Below are 22,664 nucleotides of genomic sequence, written 5' to 3'. Positions count from 1 at the left end.
TAAGGAAAAGAAAAAAAACATAAGCAAGGCTTGAGTCCCTTCCTCCCGACCTTGCTCATTGTCTAGGGCAGTGCTCTTCAACTGGGCCAGGCCTGAGACCCACCTTGCACTCCCAACCTGCAGCAGCATGGGACCCATTTTCACCATTTTCTCCATGGCCAACATAGCGGCAACAGCTTTGCCATGACCTGTCTGGAGTGATCTTGCAACCCACTTTTGGGTCACGACCCACCAGTTGAAGACTCCTGGTCTCTTTTCTCCACAGACCGTGTGTTTTTAGGGTGACTATATGAAAAGGAGGACAGGGCTTCTGTATCTCTAACAGTTGTACAGAAAAGGGAATTTCAGCAGGTGTCATTTGTACGCATGCAGCACCTAGTGAAATCCCCTCTTCATCACAACAGTTAAAGCTGCAGGAGCTATACTAGAATGACCAGATACAAAAGGGCTCCTGCAGCTTTAAATGTTGTGATGAAGAGGGAATTTCACCAGGTGCTGCATGCATACAAATGACACCTGCTGAAATTCCCTTTTCTATACAGCCGTTAAAGATACAGGAGCCCTGTCCACTTTTTCATATAGTCACCCATTTTGGTCCATTTATGGTTGCAACTTAAATAGTTACGATTCACACAAAGTGGGGAAGGGGCTCAAACTGGGATTCTTTTCTTTCTCTCCAGTTCCTTGATTTCAGTCTGCACAGAACAACTTGCAATGTGTCTACTATGATCACTTCCAAGAAGTTTTGTATGGATTGGTTCTTCTACTCCATTTCAGTACTGTTAAGTTGTTTAAAAATGTACACATCATTTCATAGAAGCTGGGAGTTGGTTTTATCATTGCTGAACCCTCTCCATTAAAATTAGCACTTGCCATTGGCACTACCCCAAAGCTGCTGCTATTATTATTATTATTATTATTATTATTATTATTATTATTATTATTATTATATTTTTTACCTACCTCTCCCTCTGGACTGAGATGGGGAACAACTCTACTGGTGTCTATGTTCTGATTGAAGTTATACTTATTCTGTATAGGCCACCTGGAAGCTTATTCAAAGATTCCTGGGAGCATGTTGAGATTATGGCCATATCTACAATAAGCAGGATATAACACTTTGAAAGTGGTTGGAAAACGGTATATGGCATTTGTCATGAGCCCCAACAGTTGTCAGTGGACTTCAGTACCATTACAAAGCAGTAGTGAAGATCTTGCCTTCGTGTAAAGCAAACACACCAGACTCTATAGCCACCCTTTTGTCCAGCAGGGGTTTCCTTGGAATACATTCCAAGCCTATTCTGCCTTCTCTTATGACCAATTCAAATGTCACAAAGTAGTAGGGTGGCCAGGTGCCCTACTAAACAAAGGTGTCCTCTATTTCATGGACTGTCCAGTCCAAGTCTGGTTTAAAGACAAAGAGCAGCAGGGGCCCATCAACCATTATCATCCAGACAATAGGTTGAAAAAGCTCACAGGTCATTTGGTCTGTTTTCTCAACCATGCTGGGATGTATTATATTTGTATTTAAATTATAGTTATTATTTTTAAATTTGTATCTAATTTGCATATGCAAATATTAATGAAATTAATGTCTTCTTCTGTCTTCTTTTTTGGTGATGCATTCCCTCTTTTTTTGGGGGGGGGGAATGTGTAATTGGCCACCCCACAAAGTAGTGAGCAAGCTCACTGCCAAATTCTACAGAATTCTTCTGCAGGCTGGTTGTCAATTTATTTATTTATTTATTACATTTTTATACAGCCCAATAGCCGAAGCTCTCTGGGTGGTTCACAAAAATTAAAACCATGAGGAACATGATAAAACAACCAATAATCTAAAAACCCAAATACAAAATACAATATAAAAAAAATGGGGAGCAAAATGGGAAGAGGGGAGAACTGGACATGATGTTGAAATGCCGAAGTCTTACTTTTGTGTAGCAGAGGCAGTAAGGCTATACACACCAGTTGCTGGGGAACATGGGTGGGAGGGTGCTGTTGTGTGCAATTTAGGGATGAATAAATCTGTCAAGGACAGTTTCTCATTTTTGGTTCACCCCAACTTTAAGATTTTTTTTAGTTTTAAGCTTGGTTTGTCTTGAACTTTGAACATTTTTATTTAAAATTTGCATGAAAAGTCATATGCATTTCTATACACATTTCTTCTTATCTATGCATTTTATATGCAATTGTGCCTAATAAACACATTGTTGCAAGCAATGTCCACAATATAATACATCATTCTAATGCTATTTTCATGAATATATGCATTTTGTTCTGTGCACTTCTCTCTAAAATATGTATTTTTTGTAGACATTTTTTTGATTGGAGAAATGCAAATTTCTACGGATAACTGAATTTGTCTGTGTATTGGTTGGAAAGTGTGAAACTGTTAAAATGCAAACTGAACAATATTCTGTCTTATCCCCAGTGCAATTCTATGATTAGCATTCTTGATACACCCTATCTTGTATCTACTTCCAACCAGTTTCTTTCCAGTGCAGTTACTTATCCTATAATGAAGGGACTATCCTACAATTTTAAAATATATGTTAAAGATGTGCACAAGATTAGACTCGGATCCAGATTCTACATTTTTGAAAACATGGACCAATTTGGAGGTTGCCTGCATTGGCTAGGGTACTGAACCCAGGTTAAGATTCAGAAATGCCTCCAATTAACTATCAATGGAAAGCAAAAAATAGTTACAACATTTTTCTCTTTGTCAGAAGTGAATGAAATTTGCAGGCATAATAGCCCCTAAGGAAGAGACTACTCCTTAAAATAGCTGCAGTGGGGTTTTATATGGTTTTTGCTTAGCTTTTAATGGTTTACATGAATCTACTCTCTTTAATCCTCGCAACAATGCTGCAAGTTAGTTCAGGCTGAGAGCTAGCAACTGGCCCAAGTTCACCTAGTGATGTTAATGAATGAGCTAGGATTTATGGGAATTGTAGTCCAGCACATCCGGAGGGCACCAGTTTGGAAAGGCTGCTCTAAGATTTTTGGCTCTTTTAAAGTCTCTCTCTCTCTCTCTCTCTCTCTCTCTCTCTCTCTCTCTCTCCTGCAATGAAGCTATAAAATAAATGTCACAGTGCTTATGGTTATTTTTAAATAGCTATGATAGTCTTTACCTGATTGTAGTTTTGAATAAAGCCCATTTTAAGCTGCTTGCTTAGAGGAAAAGAGCCTAAATTGATAGTAAATTATATACTAGGACCAAATAAAATGGTTTCAAGGGAAATGACATTGAAGTCTTAATGTTTTCAGCTTTTCTTCAAAATTGCAGCATTGACAAAACGACTACAGGTGGATTCTGTCTATATAGTGGAAGGACTTGGCAACCAGGATAGGGCAGCACAGAAGACAGAAGGGCCAGAAATGAGCAGCCCCACCCTTAACTCTTGGACAACCTGACCAAAACCCATGCTTGCTCTTGTTCAGAGCATTGTTTATACAATATTGGATTAGCATGTGTAAATTGTGGGCCAGATCTTTAACAGATGTAAATCAATTTAGTTCTACTGAAACCGGTGATGCTCTGCTCCTTTACATCACTCAGGATCTAGCCCCCAATGCTGAACTTGGTATCCGTACAAAATTGTGTCAGGGTTGGGAGTGATCCTCCTAATTTGTTTGGAAATATCTTTTATGCTGCTTCAGTCCTCTATTTTCACCTCTGTCCCTCGGAGTGAATCGCAGCTGCTTTATGACTTCATCGGGCATTTTTAAGTTGGACAATCATGTACGATGAGGGTTTTGAATACACTCACATCATTGCCTGCCCAGTCATCAACAGAGCACGGAGAAGGAGGGAGGGGGAAAAAACCACAGGAGCAAAAGGGCAAAGTCTACTGGGCCCTTCCTTTGTTCCTGCACATGCCAGTGGAAGGGGGATGTACCAATGCACACCCTGCCTTTTACAGTGGTTAGTCCCTTTTAGTATGGTCTAGTGGTTAAAGTTTTGAACTGGAACTCAGGTCATCCACGTTCTAGGCCCCATTTGGCCAGGAAGCTATCATCATCATCATCATCACCTAATATTATTATGCATAATAATGCTGATGCTGCATAAATAAAACTTGGGTTGATGCAATTGTGGAGGAACCCTGGAAAGGGTTCCATCTAATTGGGATTCGTTGAGTGGTGGTCAAAAACTCTAAGACATGGTTTCTCTCATTTTAGAAAAAGTTTATTACGAGCAGTGCTGCAGCGCTGCAAGTTGGCAACCCCTAGAAGATCTGAAAGACTGCCCACTAGTTGCAGGCAAAGCTAACATACTTGTAGGGTAACATCCTCAGAAGCAACAACAGAACTTCCTCATATAATAAACTGATCATAATACAGTTTTGCAATACAGTAACCAATGATAGACAAGGCATTTATGCATGTGCAGAGTGCAAATAATTCTAAGACTAGAAAAACAATACGTAGATGGGCATTGCAATCCTGGAACATCTGTTCCTTTGTGGTTACTACTCTTCCTGTCCTTGCCGGGAGGCTCACACTCTGACTAATGTGTCACCACTTCTTGTTGGTTGAGCAAGTGTTACTCAATATATTTTCAGTTACAGTTTAGATCAAATTGCTATAGAACTTAATTTCTAATAGAGGGGGCTTACATCAAAACAGGGTGGGCACAGATAAAATAGCCCATTCACTCATTTCCTCGACACAATGCTACATATTCCATTGATTAAGTGCTTGACAGACTGCATGGAATCGTTATTACTCACAAGGGACACATTTGTGCCATATTTTAAATTTTCGAGGCAGGGAAGATCTAACCTTTACAGTGAGGTTGCACAACACTTTTAGGTTGCCAGGATGCCATGGGATACTGCCTTGGGGGTCCCCCCTCCCTCACACAAAATCATACACTTACACACAACACAGCATTCCTGATAGATTGCTCTTTCCTCCCTGCTAGCAATGGTTGGAAAAGAGTCCTTTGTGTGAGGATCTGGAGGAGGAAGAAATTGGTGGTGGCAGTGGCAGGATTCAGCAGTGGAGGTGGAAGTTAGGGCATCTGTGGGAGGAGGAGTTAAGGCTATGAATGCCTGTAGGTTGTGCAGCCCTGGTTTACAGTATATCAATGTAACTATAGTGACACCGACATTAGCAGAAGAGAAACACTCAGTTTCATCCTCTATAGTTCTTTATAGCAGTTTTTCAGTCCCATCCTATTTCCTTGCTGAAGTTCTCTTTCAGGCATACTGGGGGTCAAAACAGACATTACTTTCAATCCATATCTAGCAGTTATGTCTTCCCCCCTTCATTTTTATTCTAGAGTAGGTGCAGCACCCGCAATCTGGAATGGGACCCCAGGTCCAAATTGCCCACTCCAGCCTACACTACAGTAAAAATAAATAAATAAATAAATAAATAAATAAATAAATAAATAAATAAGTAAATAAATAAAATAATAAATAAAAGACATAGCTGCTAGATACAGATTTAAAGCAATGTCTGTTTTGGCTTCAAGTGGTGTACAACACAGCCAAATAATGCATGTGTTTCAGATGAAGGCGTTTCTTTAGTTTTGGGATGTTTAGTAACAACAATTTAAGCACTTTTTAATGTGCTGATTAAGCTTCATTCTGTTTAGAGGACTGCTATAAATGTCATAACTCCACAGCGAGACCACCGTAAAACGAACCCGCAGCCTGGGCATGGATCCCATAATATGTGAGTAGCTCCTAAGAGACCATAGATCAGCGCTCATCAGGACAGCACACAATGCTTTGCACACCAGAAGCTCCAATTTGATTCTTTTATGGATAAGAATTTTTATTGAGCAAGACTGGGGAAGATCTCTGCCGGAAACTTAGTGGAGCTGGGTTCAAAGTAGGGATGTAGGGATTGTGCAGAATCCATTCCATCAGTGTTTTGCCTTTCATTCTGTCATCTGCCCATTGAGGGAATCAGATTTTTTTTCCAGTTTCTAATTTGCACAAATTTGCATTTTCACACTTTAACCTATTGGGGGAAATGACCATTTTTGTCTGGATTTTTTTTTTTTTTTTTGGCGTATTTTTCTGACAAAATTTGTACAAAATTCCTGAAAGTTGGGGAAATGGTCCATGGGGCTCATCTACACCAAGCAGGATATTCCACTATGCAAGCGGTATATAAAAGGCAAGAGCTACACTACTGCTTTATAGTGGTAATGAAGTGCACTGACAACTGTTGGGGCCCATTGACACATCTACACCAAACAGGTTAGACCACTATGAAAGAGGTATGAAAGCGGCATATGGTATGTGTCAATGGACCCCAACAGTTGTCAGTGCACTTCAATACCGCTATAAAGCAGTAGTGTGGCTCCTGCCTTTTATATATCACTTTCATAGTGAAATATCCTGCTTGGTGTAGATGAGCCCATGGACTCCACCTGATAGGGTAAAAGTTGGTCTGCTGTGGAATCCATGGGTTAGATTCATAAAAATCCAAACTCATTTGATTCCATTGCACATGTTTTCAACACCCCTAGCTCAATATTACCTGTCATTTAGGTTTGGCAGTACTGAGCTGCCTGGTCTGACTTAATAGGGGGTAGCTCCCGAAAACAAAAGCAGAAAAGCTCACCATGATGTCAGAAGCTAAATGCATCTAGTGATGCTCATCTCTCGTGCCCTAAAGATAACACTGGAAAGGCCCGTGGCACAGTGGTCGAAGAGAAATAAATTTGGAGCTAGCTTTCCAATCACATGCAGCACTTAACAAAACGATCTTGGCACAGATGGATTGTTTCTGACATGGGCGTTGCTCACATTCCTGCATTTTATGTGTGGTTTAACTGCTAGGCAAGGAAGTGTCATTTCAGAGATACAATTGTGGATGTGAAGGAAAAGCTGAATGGAATGCTGTGACTAATGGCACCAGCCAGGTCATTCCTTGCACAGGGACCTGTTAGTGACCTCACTTTGTTTTCCTGTCAGTTGCCAAAATCATCCTCCCGAAGAAATATCATGGGGGCATAATGAAGCAAGGTCACTTCTAAGGTTGCATCTTCATACAGAACAGGGGTGTTGAACCTCTTCCAGCCCGAGGGCTGAATTCCATTCCAGAAAAGTTCTTAGGAAGTGCATTTCAGGGGTGGGTGAATCTTAAGGGAAAGGGGCAGGGCCAAAAGTCAGGGGGCGTGGCCATCTGGGGAACAACAGAGGGCCAGATTGGGAACCCAGGCAGGCTGGATTTGCCCCCCTGGCCTGAGATTTGTCACTCCTGATATAGAACAAATATTTATGGGCTTTTTGCCACCCCCTCTGGTCTAGACTCAATAGTTGGAAGTTGCACTGAAGCAAATTTCAGCGAAACATTCGGAGAAACTTTTGAACGGAGAGGGATGTTTGACAGTGGAACAGATTGCCTTACGAGCTGGTGGGTTTGCCTTCTCTGAAGTATTTAAGCAGAGGTGAGACAGCCATCTGTCATCCTGTATTGCAGAGGCTGCATTGAGTAGGGGCTTGGTCCCAATGATCTCCAAGGTCCCCTCTAACTCTATGATTGGATGGTTCTTGTTTTTTTAAATTCCTGACATGTGTGGGTGATAAGATTGAGGGGAGACATGATAGCACTCTTCAAATACTTAAAAGGTTGTCACACAGAGGAGGGCCAGGATCTCTTCTCGATCCTCCCAGAGTGCAGGACACGGAATAACGGGCTCAAGTTAAAGGAAGCCAGATTCCAGCTGGACATCAGGAAAAACTTCCTGACTGTTAGAGCAGTACGACAATGGAATCAGTTACCTAGGGAGGTTGTGGGCTCTCCCACACTAGAGGCCTTCAAGAGGCAGCTGGACAACCATCTGTCAGGGATGCTTTGGGTGGATTCCTGCATTGAGCAGGGGGTTGGACTCAATGGCCTTGTAGGCCCCTTCCAACTCTGCTATTCTATGATTCTATAATTCTATGAAATAGGGAACCTCTAGGGACATGCCCAGAAAAAACTCTGTAACCTCAACATAAGTAGCCTGGGAGCCCTCAAAGGACACGCTGGGGGAAGCACCACAGCTATGGCTGAATGGCTGTGCAGCCCTTCTGGTCTTAACGTAGAAACATAGGAACATAGGAAGCTGCCTTATAGTGAGTCAGACGATTGGGCCATCTAGCCCAGTATAGCCGACACTGACTGGCGGCAGCTCTCAAGGGTTTCAGGTGGGATTCTTTCCTCACCTAACCTGGAGAAGCTGGGGATTGAACCTGGGACCATCTGCATGCTTAAAGAGATGTGTTGGAAGGATTTCTGCAATCGCTGGCATGGCCCTGGCTCCGGGAAGCTTTCCAGCCCTGGATTCTGGGAAAGCTGTGCAGGGAATCTCCCTAGTTGACGGGGCTTGACCTCAGCTGTCCTCCTGTCACCCATGTGACTACTAGCAGCTCTTGACCCCACCCAGAATCACATGGGCTTTGGGGCAGGGAAATGACTCATATAGATTATTATGCACTCGATTGGAGGGGGCATCACTGTTGCTCAATCTCTCCACCGCACTTGCCTTACATGTGAGAGGAACCATAGCTCTGCCTCCAGTCACATGGAACCACCTCCCATTTTCAGTGGACGCAGGAGGGGAAACCTGGATCATGTTTGATGGCAATGCCCCAGAAGCTGATGTACCCACAGGCTACCCCCACCCCACCTACAGCTGTATGCACATACTGTATGTCTCTTCTACATGATCAATCTCATGAAGGAGACCTGTGTCCACTGTCCACAGAGAGCCCCTCATGCCCATACCCTGAAGGTGCAGTTGTCAGGGTGGGTGGTAGGCATGCTCCTACTTTTCCCTTACGGGGTTACAAATGAACAATACTTCATTTGTGGTGCTAGCACATGGTTTTTATTGCATTGTATTGAAAGTTGTGTCGAAGGTGTTTCTGTTCAAGGGAAGTGAGTTTGTGTGTATACCCCCACTGATAAAACTTATAAGTGCTTCAGCATGTTCAGGGTGCTTTATCTTGCTGAATTCCTCACAACAACCCTGTTGTTGCCCCCCTCCCCCACTAATGCAGAGGGGGCAGAGGCTGTTTTGCCTACTGCTGCATAGTGATTTCATAGCAAAGCTAAGTAAGGCAACTAGAAAAAGTAAGGGCCTGGCTCATGAAGAGTGTCTGGAGAGAGGCCCATAGACTTGTAGGTATCCAGTAGTGTGTGTGTGTGTGTGTGTGTGTATGGATGCATGCAGACACTATGCCAGTTGGACAGGTCATGCAGGGATTAGAGGGAATGAACTCTCTGAGAGCAGAACGTCTGCCTTATGTGTGGCTACCATTTGTTTGCACAGCAATCCAGTTCTTGAACTGCAGGCCTATTATTAGACCTCAATCTAGTATCAGGTTGGCTGGCTTCTTGATGAGAGCAGCAAAATCAAATCAAACAATCAAATGAACGAAAACCCTTCCCAAGAAAATGAGTGTTTTAGATATGGCTGGACTGCATAGTAAACAAAGAGGAAGTTGCGTTGTTGTTCTCCCCTGAGCAACTCACCTGCCAAGGACTGGAAGACAATTTTAACTGTTAAGTACATTTTACCTATTTGTCCACTATTTTTGATGGGAGTTGTATTTTTTGATTGATTTGATTTGTACTCCGCTTTTCTCGCCCCCCCCCAAAATGGCACTCAAGGTGGCTTGTAGGCTTCTTTCATAAAGTCAAGCAGACATGAAGCACTCCATTAACTTGACAATGTTTCTATATAACCCTGAGGTCTATCTCTTGCTCTGAGCATGTGCAGAGTGGCTTCCGCAGCGTTCTGGCATGTCCGTCTCCTCCCCTACCAAGCTGTGATTGGGACAAAAGCAGGGCAAGGGGGGCACAAGCTGCTTCACTGCATCTTGGCCCAAACAGATGCCGGTGACCTTGAAGACATTTCAGGAAAGGCAGGTGGGAGGCAGATCCCCAGACCACAAAGCTCAGTGAGTGGAATTTGGGTAGGGTGGCCACATATGCATCACCCCCCCCACCCCAAAGAGGGCAAAACAGAGCACCATTTTGCATAATAAGTGCATCGTTTAATGTAATTTAATTACGGTACATACCCTATTTCTTTGATTCTAAGATGCACTTTTCCCCCCATATAAACATCTCAAAAAATGGGGTGCGTCTTAGAATCGCAGGTGTGTCTTAGGTTTTCCTTTTTCTGTTGGTGGTATTGAAATTAGTGTACATCTTACAATCGATGGCGTCTTACAATCGAAGAAATACGGTGTACATTGAGTATATTATGCGTAGTGCATAATAATACATAGGGGGTTAATGCTTTATGTGTGTATGTTCTGTGTTTTAAATTTTTAAATTTTGTATACTTGTTTTTATCTCAATTTTAGAATTTCTGTAAACTGCCCAGAGAGCTCTGGCTATGGGGGGGTGGGGTGAAGGGTATATAGGTGTAATAAATAAATAAATATAATGAATGAAATAAAATGAAATGGTGGGATACAACAACAACAACCATAATAATAAATGTATAGATGCAAATATAGAAATAAAAGAATTTCATGATAGTGGGGAAGATTGTGACAAAGTGACCCATGTGCCTGCTCAATCTGCTGATGGGCCACTTCAAATCTCTGCTCTCCCTCCCTTTGTATGGTTCTAGATCTTTAAACCAGAGTTGGTCTGGACAACCCTTCCCATACACCACATGTGGGCAACCTGGGGCTCTTCATGTGGCCTGCAAAGCCAGGAAAGCCATACCTACTATTTCCCACAACCCAACTGATCAGGCATCAGCTGGACTATGGGGTAAAGACCTCTGCTCCATCTTTGCTCTTTCCAACACTGGAACAGTGATAGCTGGGGGAATTGCTGGGGTGGGTAGGTGGGAGAGGTTTTCACATCCCTCACACTCTGGCTATCTCCAGGCAGATCAATGCAATGTCAGGGTCCCATCCTTCGATTTTCACAGGCAGGGCAGGGAGTTTTAAGCCTCACCATCCCTGTGCCCAGAAATGTGGGTGGTTTGGGGAAAGAGGATTGTCTGCACAGCCTCCAACTCACCACCCAGCCCCAGATGCAGCCCTTGAGGCCCCAAACACTTGCCTATTCCTGAAATAGAGGATGTCGTCAAATGGCAGACTGTCCTTTGGAAGGTAGAACACATGGCCATCCTAGGTTTGGACTGGGACTGGTGGCTATAAGATTGGGTTATACGATTGGCCATGAAGGCAAGATTTCCCTGCCTTTCATATGAATAATAAATAAATGAACAGTAGAGGGTTAGCAAAGAATCGATGAAAGAATATATTTACACTTGGAAGTTTTGGGAAGAGACACAGCTTTTCCATTTTAAATCAGTTTTTTTAAAAAAATAATGGGTTTTATAAAAATGGTGGTCAATAATGGGCACAGCCCCCTTTGTGTAAGCCACAGGAGGAAAGCTTTTGTCAGGTTCACATAAAAATCATGAGTCCTGCCTGGAATTTTTGAAAGAACAAGAGCATTTGAGTCTTGAGTAGTGAGTACTAGGGTGGCCAGGTGTCCTCGTTTACAGACGACAGTCCTCTATTTGAAGGTGTTTCCGATTCAAAGGCTTGTCCTGTCCAATTTTGATTTAAAGATAAAGATGCATTTCCTTTTCCTTTTCTTTTTTGGTGATTCATAAGTGGCCACTCTGTATGCATGTTCTCCCTTTTATACACCCATCTGTCCATGTGCTAATTTTTGATGCTACTCTGTGCCTCCATCACGCCAGACTGTCTTCCTATAAAAGCCTCCATGTTGCCACTGCTCTCTGTGTGGAAGAACTTGCAGAATGCCTTACATCTCCATGTGGGCCTTACAAACTATGGTGTACCTCCTAGACCAAGCAGTGGGTTGAAGGTAGATTGTGGTCCGCTGGTGCCTGCTGGTTGCTGTTCCTTTTGCCAAAAATGGGGGATTAAGTGGCCCTGGATCCGATCTAGCAAGGCATGTTCTTAATCAAGAGTGTATACTTAGGATCACTTGACTATGATTAGGTATGTCTTGTGTAGTAAAAGTATGCTGGGCATGCATTCTTACTTTGTCAAGTGAAAGCATATCAGTAAAGCGCAAACATCCTATTTAAAAAAGTAAGAAGATCATTCAACTCTGAAGTCAAACCACACCATCCTAGACATCAGAACTGCCAGGGTAGAAGATCAAAAGCTATAAAGCAGGGGTGGGCAGAAGGTAGATCTCCAGATGTTTTGGACTTCAACTACCAGAAGCCCCTGCCAAGCATGGCCAATGGTCAGGAAGTCCAAAACATCTAGAGACCTACTTTCTGATCTTTCCTGCTATAAAGCCTCAGAAAAACTTTTCCAGTTGTTTCTCCATGCCTCCGTTTTGTATATTGCATTAAACTCCATGGTAACTGATTGATGATCAGCCATTCAGGCACTGAAAATATAACCTTGAGCACACATGGAGCCTGTACATTTCTCCTTAGAGATGTATGAGAATTTTGTTTCATTTTGCAACTCTCACAAAGATGCCCCATTTGCAATTCCCAAATGCAAACGCAAACAGGAGCACATTTTCTCTGAAAATTCCTGAACTTGCCTTCACATTTGCAAAATGTGCAATTCTCTCAAAATGTACTGTGTTCTCAAAATACATAACTCTCAAAATGCACACATTTTAAATCCCCCACACTTTAGTCTATGGATTGAGGTTTGGGTTTTTTGTTTAATTTTGTTGGAAATTTGTGCAAATTTGGGAATTGTATGTGAAATCTTCCTGTTTGATAGCTATTCATTTCGTCCAGTTTCCCCATTCGCACAAAACAAACAACGAACACAGACTTGAGTGCAAATTGAGGAGAAGTGAGTAGCGAGCTGATGGTTGGAGAATCTTGGTGAGCTCAAATATCAGTCCATCATCTATAGTCCTTCTCATAGTTAGAGTGCTCAGGCTTCAGCTTGCTATGAGAGAGATAGAGATGCTCAGATCTGATGACATGAGTGCGGGCAAGGAAAGCAGTGGAGACAGGTAGCAGCTGGAGCAGGGGGAGGCAGCCCTCTTTGTCCTTGCATAATGGACTGGGGAGAGGGAGCCTTCTTTCAGGTTGGCTGATTGGCCTGGGAGAAATGACAGACCTCATATGCTAATGGAAAATGAACTTGATCAGTTTACTGGCAGAGCTGAAACTGCAAGATCAGCAGCTCTTGCTATTCTATCAAGTGGTTCCTGTGTATGTACATATCATAGGAATAATGTCAAATATCTCTCAGTGGGCATGTCTATACCTGCAGGCCTTCCGGGGGTGGGGAGGCACGATCACAGGCCTTTCCACTTCCAGGATCGTCCCCCAAGGTCTAAACAGAAGCGAGTCATCCAGCACGGTGTTCTTCTTTTTCTTTTTTTGTGTAAACACAGGGACGTCTGCACAATTGCGCAATGGCATGGGTGCAATCCTGAACCAAAAGTACGTTTTTTAAAAACAAAAACCCTTCTGAAAACTGCTGAGAGCCATCCCAGGTATGGCAAAAAAGCTGCCCCCTAACCCCAACGGGCATGGAGCCCCCCTACAGCTCTGTGCCCATTTGAGGAGCCCCACTAGTCACGGGGAAGAAGGGATGAATCCGGGAACAGGCGCCACACTGCCTGTGGTCCTCAGGGGTGTCCCAGGACAGCGGAAAAACCAGGAAATCCACAGTCCCAGTTATCCTGCGGAAAGTCTCTGGTTGTCCCTGCTTGATCCCGGGATCCCCTGTGCATCCTTTGGATGAACAGGGATGACCTAGAGATGACCCCAGGATATATGCATGGTGTAGACATGCCCAGTGAATAAATACCTGGTTCAGCAGGACATATATTCATTTAGCTTTAAGAGCTTCAGATTGCCAAATGCCAGTTGTCAAGACCAGGAATCGCAGGAGACTTTGTTCCTTGTCCTCATCATTTTATGAAACGTCAACATTTAGACTTTATACAATTGTATCCTAGTTCAACTTAAATCATTTTGATGCGGCTTTTATTCTGCAATCCTATACATGCTTTCCTCGGGATGGGACCTACTGAGCTCAAAGGAACTTACGTCTGAGTGGATATGATCAGGATTGCACTGTTAGGGTTATTTGTGAGAGCTACTTAGGCTGGATTTGGGGTTTGGTTTTTTCTTTTAGGTTTGATGCAAGTGAATGAACATTTGAATATACTTGAACAAATCAGAACAGACAAATGAGCAGTTGTTGTCACTTCTCTGAGATTGAAAAGGTTTATCTTACTGTGTGTGTACTTCATTTGATAATAGAACCTATTAATAATAAAGTCTCATTCAGAGATCATTTCATATCGGGGTTCTTTCATCATGGGTGCCCTCCTACCTATGAATGCAAGAAAAAGTTGCATGTTGTCTGTAGCTCCCCACTTCTCTTTCTCATCTCTATTTCTTTCTGTCTGTGCATGTGTTACTCCACCAGCCCTGCTGAAGGTCTGTCTAATTTTTTTCTCTTCCCTCATAGAATCATAGAATCATAGAATAGCAGAGTTGGAAGGGGCCTACAAGGCCATCAAGTCCAACCCCCTGCTCAATGCAGGAATCCACCCTAAAGCATCCCTGACAGATGGTTGTCCAGCTGCCTCTTGAAGGCCTCTAGTGTGGGAGAGCCCACAACCTCCCTAGGTAACTGATTCCACCGTCGCACTGCTCGAACAGTCAGGAAGTTTTTCCTGATGTCCAGCCGGAATCTGGCTTCCTTTAACTTGAGCCTGTTATTCCGTGTCCTGCACTCTGGGAGGATCGAGAAGAGATCCTGGCCCTCCTCTGTGTGACAACCTTTTAAGTATTTGAAGAGTGCTATCATGTCTCCCCTCAATCTTCTCTTCTCCAGGCTAAACATGCCCAGTTCTTTCAGTCTCTCTTCATAGGGCTTTGTTTCTAGACCTCTGATCATCCTGGTTGCCCTCTTCTGAACACGCTCCAGCTTGTCTGCGTCCTTCTTGGATTGTGGAGCCCAGAACTGGACACAATACTCTAGATGAGGCCTAACCAGGGCCGAAGAGAGAGGAACCAGTACCTCATGTGATTTGGAAGCTATACTTCTATTAATGCAGCCCAAAATAGCATTTGCCTTTCTTGCAGCCATATCGCACTGTTGGCTCATATTCAGCTTGTGATCTACAACAATTCCAAGATCTTTCTCGTTCGTAGTATTGCTGAGCCAAGTGTCCCCCATCTTGTAACTGTGCATTTGGTTTCTATTCCCGAAATGTAGAACTTGCCATTTATCCGTATTAAATTTCATTCTGTTGTTTTGAGCCCAGCACTCCAGCCTATCAAGATCACTTTGAAGTTTGTTTCTGTCTTCCAGGGTATTAGCTATCCCACCCAATTTTGTGTCATCTGCAAATTTGATCAGCGTTCCCTGCACCTCCTTGTCCAAATCATTAATAAAAATGTTGAAGAGCACTGGGCCCAGGACTGTGCCCTGTGGTACCCCACTCGTTGCCTCTCCCCAGTTTGAGAAGGTTCCATTGATAAGTACTCTTTGAGTCCGATTCTGTAGCCAGCTGTGGATCCACCTAATAGTTGTTCCATCTAGCCCACTTTTAGCTAGTTTGTTAATCAGAATGTCATGTGGTACTTTGTCAAAAGCTTTGCTGAAGTCAAGATATATGACATCCACAGCATTCCCACAGTCCACAAGGGAGGTTATCCTATCAAAAAACGAGATCAAATTAGTCTGACAGGATTTGTTCCTGACAAATCCATGTTGGCTTCTAGTAATCACTGCATTGATTTCAAGGTGTTTACAGATTGACTTCTTTATAATCTGCTCCAGAATTTTCCCCAGGATGGATGTCAGACTGACTGGTCTGTAGTTCCCAGGTTCCTCCTTTTTGCCCTTTTTGAAGATAGGGACAACGTTAGCCCTCCTCCAGTCGTCTGGCACCTCACCCGTCTTCCATAATTTTGCAAAGATAATAGACAAAGGTTCTGAGAGTTCTTCTGCTAGCTCCTTCATTACTCTTGGATGCAGTTCATCGGGCCCTGGAGATTTAAACTCATTCAAGGAAATTAGGTGTTCTTTGACCATTTGTTTATCAATCTCAAACTGCAATCCTGCCCCCTCAACTTCTGCTTCACTTTTTCCAGGGGGGTCATAGACCCGCTTTTGGGAGAAGACCGAGGCAAAGTAGGAATTGAGCATTTCAGCCTTTTCTTTGTCGTCTGTTATCAATTTGCCATCCTCATTAAGCAGTTGAACCACCATTTCTTTCCTCTGTCTTTTACTACTCACGTATCTGAAGAAAGCCTTTTTATTGCTTTTAGCATCCCTCACTAATCTCAGCTCATTCACAGCTTTAGCCTTCCTGACGCCATTTCGGCACTTCTGTGCCACTTGTTTGTACTCTTCTTTTGTAGCCTGGCCTTCCTTCCACTTCCTATATGTATCCTTTTTTGTTTTCAGGTCATCTCTAAGCTTTTTGTGGAGCCACATTGGTTTCCTCTGTTGTCTTCTATCTTTTCTCCTTGTTGGAATTGTTTGTAACTGTGCCTTTAAAATTTCATTTTTTAAATACTCCCACCCATCCTGCACTCCTTTTCTCATTAGGCTCACTTGCCACGGGACCTTACTTATTATAGTTCTGAGTTTATTAAAATCAGCTTTCCTAAAATCCAGAGTAGGTGTATGGCTACGCTCGACTTTTGTCTCCTTCATAATCAAGAATTGAAGTATGATGTGGTCACTTTCCCCCAGAGTTCCCGTAACTGCCACTTTATCCACTAAGTCATCCCTATTGGTCAGTAACAAGTCAAGGATTGCCGATCCTCTAGTTCCTTCCACCACTTTGTGTAGGAGAAAGGAAGGGCCGCTTTTGGCAGTAATGGTCTCCCAACAGATATCAGGGTAATTGAAGTCCCCCATCACTAGTATATCACACTTCCTTGAAACACTGGCAATTTGTTTCTCAAAAGTTTTGTCCTCGTCTTCTCCTTGATTGGGTGGTCAGTAGTAGACTCCGATTATCATATTCTTTTTATTCCTAGCCCCATTTATTTTAATCCATACGCTCTCGACGGGGCTCCCAGTCTCATCCGCCTGTATTTCTGTGCAGGGATAGGTATTTTTAACATATAGTGCAACTCCACCTCCCTTTCTATTTCTTCTGTTCTTTTTGAACAAGTTATATCCTTCAATTGCTATATTCCAGTCATGGGAGTCATCCCACCAAGTTTCAGTTATACCTATCAAGTCGTATTTGCCTTCATGTAATAAGAGTTCAAGTTCATTCTGTTTGTTTCCCATGCTCTGGGCATTAGTATATAGACATCGAAGACCATGTGTTTTATAGTCTGGCTTTGTTCCTACCTTTTTGCAGACACTATTTTGGGACACTGTTGGAGCTGTTCTCTGTACTGTGGTGCATTGGCCTTCATCCATTGTTGCCTCAAAATTTACGTCTCCCACCCCTGTAAGATTCAGTTTAAAGCCCTCCTGATGAAGTTCTTCATGCTGTGGCCGAACTCATTCTTTCCCTTTTTCCTTGTGTGCTGTGTCTTTTTTAGACTGTAAGCCTGCAGGCAGGGACTGTCTTATTTACTGATTGATTGTAAGATTCTTCTTCTTCTTCTTCTTCTTCTTCTTCTTCTTCTTCTTCTTCTTCTTCTTCTTGGAATAAAACTAATATAAATAAAAACTATGTCCACATAAGTTCCATAAATTCCAGTACATTTCAGTGGGCACATTTCCCCATACCAGCAAGTATGGACAGTCACTTATTAGTTAGGCTGATCTCTAGGGAAAGGGATGTATCCAATGAATTCATCTCCTCTTCTTCTCTGAGCCCCAAATTCCATCTTTATTTATTTATTTATTTATTTATTTATTTATTTATTTATTTATTTATTTATTTATTCATTCATTCATTCATTCATTCATTCATTCATTTTAGAGTATTTTTATCCCACACCTCAGCCAAAAGGCTCTTGGAGCGGCTTACAATTTATCAATAAAGAAGACATTATTCAATGCAACAATAACTCTATGCAATCTCCTAAAACACACCTTTTGGCACTTCATGGGCCATTTTAATGTTCAGAAATTTTCAGGTGCATTGCTCAATAATTCACATTGAATTAAACCCCACCAGAGACTTTTATTGCATGAAAACATTTCTTGCAACATTAAAATCTAATATCCTCATTATTAAAGCATTGATAGAAGGCACTGACCTGTTCTTTCACTATACCTACTGTGAGACAATGTTTGCTCAGTAGTATTTCTTGGCTAACATCATTCTTTTCAGCCGTGTTATTTATGCCTATTTTCCTCTAGAGGCAATTGTTGTTATTCTTGTTGTTGAAGATCATATTTATTTATTTATTTATTTATTCATTCATTCATTCCAGCCATGCAGGAGACGTTTTGATGGATTATAACCTCAACAAATGTCTAACCCAAAACTAGCAATGACAACCCAGAGACTTCAAACAGACTGTCCATTTTGGTCTTTAGAGTGCTTTTGATACTCTGCCTCCCTCTACTGTTATTCCTGAGAAGCTCTCTAACGATGGGAAATCATGTCCTGGCCATTTCGATTTCCATGCTGTCCCTTCTGGTGGTAATGGGAGATGCAGACAGTAAAAAGGACAGTAGCTTCATGATGGATTCGGACCCGGGCCGCTGCATGAGGCATCATTATGTTGATTCCATCAGCCACCCTTTGTACAAGTGCAGTTCAAAGGTAAGCACCACTAAAAACCTCTCGACATTTGATACATTTATGCAGGCACCGTAAACAACCCCAAACAATCTAATGCAAGAGGAGACCATGTTGTTTTGTAAAACCAAATTGAGGGCTAGTTCTATTCTCTAACTTTCACACTCTTTTTCCAACATAAGGTTGCTGTCAAAGATGTTGACCTCAGAGGTGTTTTGGTGATATTTTCTCACCACTTGGGGGCAGTTTTGGAATCTTCATACTTCCATTCCAACATGAGGCTGATATCACAGATTTCTTTAGACCTTGGGAAATAGAAGATAGCATTCTTGGCATTTAAGTGAACTTCTTCAGACATCTCTGATTGCTTCTGAACTAAGAGAAATCTGATGCCCTGAATATCCTGAAGCCAAGAGCACCATATATCACATGTACTCAAGCTGAAAATCAAATTGTCATGGTTCCAGAAAACTGATGCTGTAACCAATCATGTACACAAAGATGGCTGCCCCTACAGGAGAAGCAGTCAAAATAAGGTTTGTCCCAATATGGTTTTGTAAAGCTCCAAATAGATTCTTGAGAAGTCCAACTTTCATCTTTAAAAATAAAACAGTCAGTGTTGGATCCAACGCTAGTCATCTGCTACTGGAAAGGAGACCATTAGCGGAACAGATTTCTCCTCCCCTCTTCAAAATCTCCTCTGAAGGGTTGGGGAACCCTCTGGAATGGACTTAGGGTATACATAGGGAGTGCAGGGGAATGAGGTGGCTGCACGAGCCCATTCTTGGAAGAAGGGTTTGCATTGTCTGTGTGGGATTCAGACTAGATCGTGTTGGCCTGGAGTCTCTATGTTTGCAGAGATGCATTTGAAAATGTGACTGCAAAACACACTTACACACACATTTATAAATGTACCTCCAGTATCAGAGGCAACATACTTACGTGCACTGATTGCTGGGAAACTTAGGCTGGAGGGTGTTTTAGCATTCATGTCCTTCCTGTGGGTTTCCCATAGACAGCTGGTTGACCACTGTGTGAACAGAATGCTGGACTAGATGGGTCCTTGGTTTGATGTTCTTATGTTCTTAAACGTAATACCCATAACCTATATAAAAACGGCCACATGTTCACCAGCTGTAATCAGACATTGAACTGATTGTGAGTAAACAATGAATACATGCAACTAAAACAGGAAAATTTGCCACACTTTTCCAGATGGCAGTGGAGTTTTCTGTCACTTCAGTGAGGAGGCCTCTGGTGATGAACCTCCTTCTTCAACCATTGAGATGAGCATCGGCAGTATCTCATGGCCCCTAAAATGTCCTCCTAAGGGCCATTGGATTGTGCCCTTAGACAGGGGTGGGAAGAAAGTAGACCTCCAGATGTTTTGGAATACCCCCCCTCAGCATTCCTGACCATTGACCATGCTGGCAGGGACTTCTGGGACTTGAATGACAAGATTTATTTTTAAATGCTGAAGCTTTTACCCACCCATAATAAACACCTCCCTTAAATAAATAGCTCCTTTACAGTGCAATCCTATCCATGTCTACTGAAAAATAGGACTCATTGAGTTTACTGTAACTCAATTCCCTGGTAAATGTGTATAGAAGTGTAGCTTGAAGTCCTTACCCTCTTTAAGGACTTGGTGTGATCACAATCACATTAGCTAAAGAGGAAATATTTTCAGGATCACTTAAGTCTGGCCTGATAGCCTGATCTGGCTTGTGGAATACCCTAATCCAGCCTACACAACCTCTTGGGATTCCTCCTCTTGACTTAGGCTCCAAGTCCAGTCTCTAGAGGAATACCCTCAGAGGGCATCCCCCTGCTGTTATCTCCAGTGAAATAGCACCAGTAGATCAAGTCCTGCTGCTAGAAGATTGTTGGGGGTCTAGTTTTTATGCACACTTGGCAGTTAGCTTTTGCAGGGAAAACCAGGGCAAGGAGAAACGGTCAGCAATGGCAGCAGGTGCCAGAGCTGCGGTCGACGGGTCTCTCACTTTCTTCCCTTCCCCTCTTCCCCATCTAATAGTATGCAGCAGAAAACCCGACAGCTGCTATTAAACCGTACTGATTTTTTCCAAGCACAACATTTCAAACAAAAAACACTCTTTTTTGGCATTTTCTTGTGTTCCAAAATGAAAACGAAAGGTTGGCCAAAAATCACTTGAAACCATATGTAAATCACATTTCCTGCTTTTGGCTCAAATGCAAACTGGGGCTGAAGCAGTCATGAAAGGAAGATGTATGTGGATAAATCTCATATCCATGGTAAACGCAACTGGCATATTTTTACCTGGATTTTACTATCAAGAGTGTAAGAACATAGTGTAAGAACCTGCCTTATTCCAGGTTGGATCACTGGCTGACTGACTGCAGGTCTCTGAGGATTCCAAACTCTACCTTGAGATGCCAGGGATTGAACCTGGGACCTTTTGCATGCAAAACAAGAGCTCTACCACTGACCTTCAGCCCCATTTAGGTAGAGGGCAGTCCCACCCACCCCCCAGCCCACTCTACCCTAAATTTCAATCCACATGTGATTATTTCACAGGAGCACCTATATGTCCCTTTATTACTCATCCTAACATTAGGAGGTGTGCAAAGTAATCATAACATTTTTGCCATTTAATCTTGGACATATATCCAAGATACATGTACGCTGTGGATCTTCATTCTACCTAAGCATTTCAAAGATACTCTTTAAAAATTGTGAGATCAATATGTCACACTTCCAGTTAAATAATGAGAGCTTCTTTTTAGAACAGTAAAATCTCTGGCTTTAACAACAACAACAACAACAACAACAACAACAACAACAACAACACAGTGGCACCTGATATCTCCCAACACTGGCATCACTCCTATATGCTACTAGAGGTAGCATGTCGCCATCAGGACTAGTAGCCACTGACAGCCTTCTCTAATCCTCTTTTAAAGCCATTCAAGTTGGTGGCTATCATTACATCTTGTAGCAAATTCCATTGTTTGACATTGCGCTGTGCCAAAAAGTACTTCTTTTATCTATCCTGAATTTGCCACCAATCAGCTTAATGGGATAACACCAGGTTCTAGTATTATGAGAGTGGGAGAAAAATGTCCCCCTATCCACTTTCGCCACACCATGCATAATTTTGTTCACCTCTATCACATCACCCCTTACTCACCATTTTTCTAAGCTAAAAAGCCCCAGATTTTGTAACCTTTCCTTGTGGGGTAGTTGCTCCAGTTCCTTGCCCATTTTGGTTGCCCTTTTCTGCACCTTTCCCAACTCTAGGTGTGGTGTGGTGGCCAAAACTGTGCATAGTAGTCCAAGTATGGTCACACCATAGATTTGTATCAATTTGGGTCGTATAATATTGTCAGTTTTGTTTTTGACTCCTTTCCTAATTATGCCCAACATGGAATTTGCCTTTCCAAATCCCAAATCTGCCTTATTCCACGACTACCTTCCTGATTCTTTTTTCTCCCTGCTATGTTCCTGACTCTTTCCTCTCCTTCCTTTGCAGATGGTCCTACTGGCTCGCTGTGAGGGACGTTGCACTCAAACGTCACGCTCTGAGCCAATGGTGTCCTTCAGTACAGTCCTAAAACAGCCCTTCCGATCCACGTGCCACTGCTGCCGGCCACAGACGTCAAAGCTGAAGGCCATGCGACTGCGCTGCTCGGGCGGCATGAGGCTCACCGCCACCTACCGTTATATTCTCTCCTGCCATTGTGAGGAATGCAACTCCTAGGGGTGAACCTGCTGCAGCAGAAAGAGCGGGAGGGACACATGCTCTGCAGCAGAACTCCCAGATGCAAGGACAGCCCTTTCGACAGCGTGTCAAGTGCCGTTCTGACACCACCAAGGGTCATTAACATGGATCTCATTTGAGAGCTACGGAGAGTGAACCACAACGATGCTTGGGAAGGTGCCAAATGATGAAGCCCACATCAGAATGTATATCTATGCTGAGGATGAAAACTCTTGCGATGGTAGCGGTGGGGCGGCACTGGTTTTCAGGAATGTAATTTTACTGGAAAGA

The 22,664-nt window shown here is 42.8% G+C and overlaps 1 protein-coding gene across 1 annotated transcript in view; it reads left to right on the top strand.

Moving 5' to 3' along the window:
* NDP (norrin cystine knot growth factor NDP) overlaps window positions 1-22,442 on the top strand; it is a 32,400-nt gene extending 9,958 nt beyond the window's left edge. Inside the window, exons 2-3 of the mRNA XM_063127549.1 lie at window positions 18,323-18,657; window positions 22,146-22,442. Coding sequence (XP_062983619.1) covers window positions 18,484-18,657; window positions 22,146-22,373 — 402 coding nt within the window. The 5' untranslated portion in view covers window positions 18,323-18,483 and the 3' untranslated portion in view covers window positions 22,374-22,442. The remainder of the gene's footprint in view (window positions 1-18,322; window positions 18,658-22,145) is intronic.
* Window positions 22,443-22,664: the final 222 nt, after the last annotated feature.

This window comes from Elgaria multicarinata, chromosome 5 (genome assembly GCF_023053635.1).
Source record: "Elgaria multicarinata webbii isolate HBS135686 ecotype San Diego chromosome 5, rElgMul1.1.pri, whole genome shotgun sequence".
NCBI lineage: Eukaryota > Metazoa > Chordata > Lepidosauria > Squamata > Anguidae > Elgaria > Elgaria multicarinata.
The sequence above is the reverse complement of the archived record's forward strand: the minus strand, read 5'-3'. Positions and strand labels throughout refer to the sequence as shown.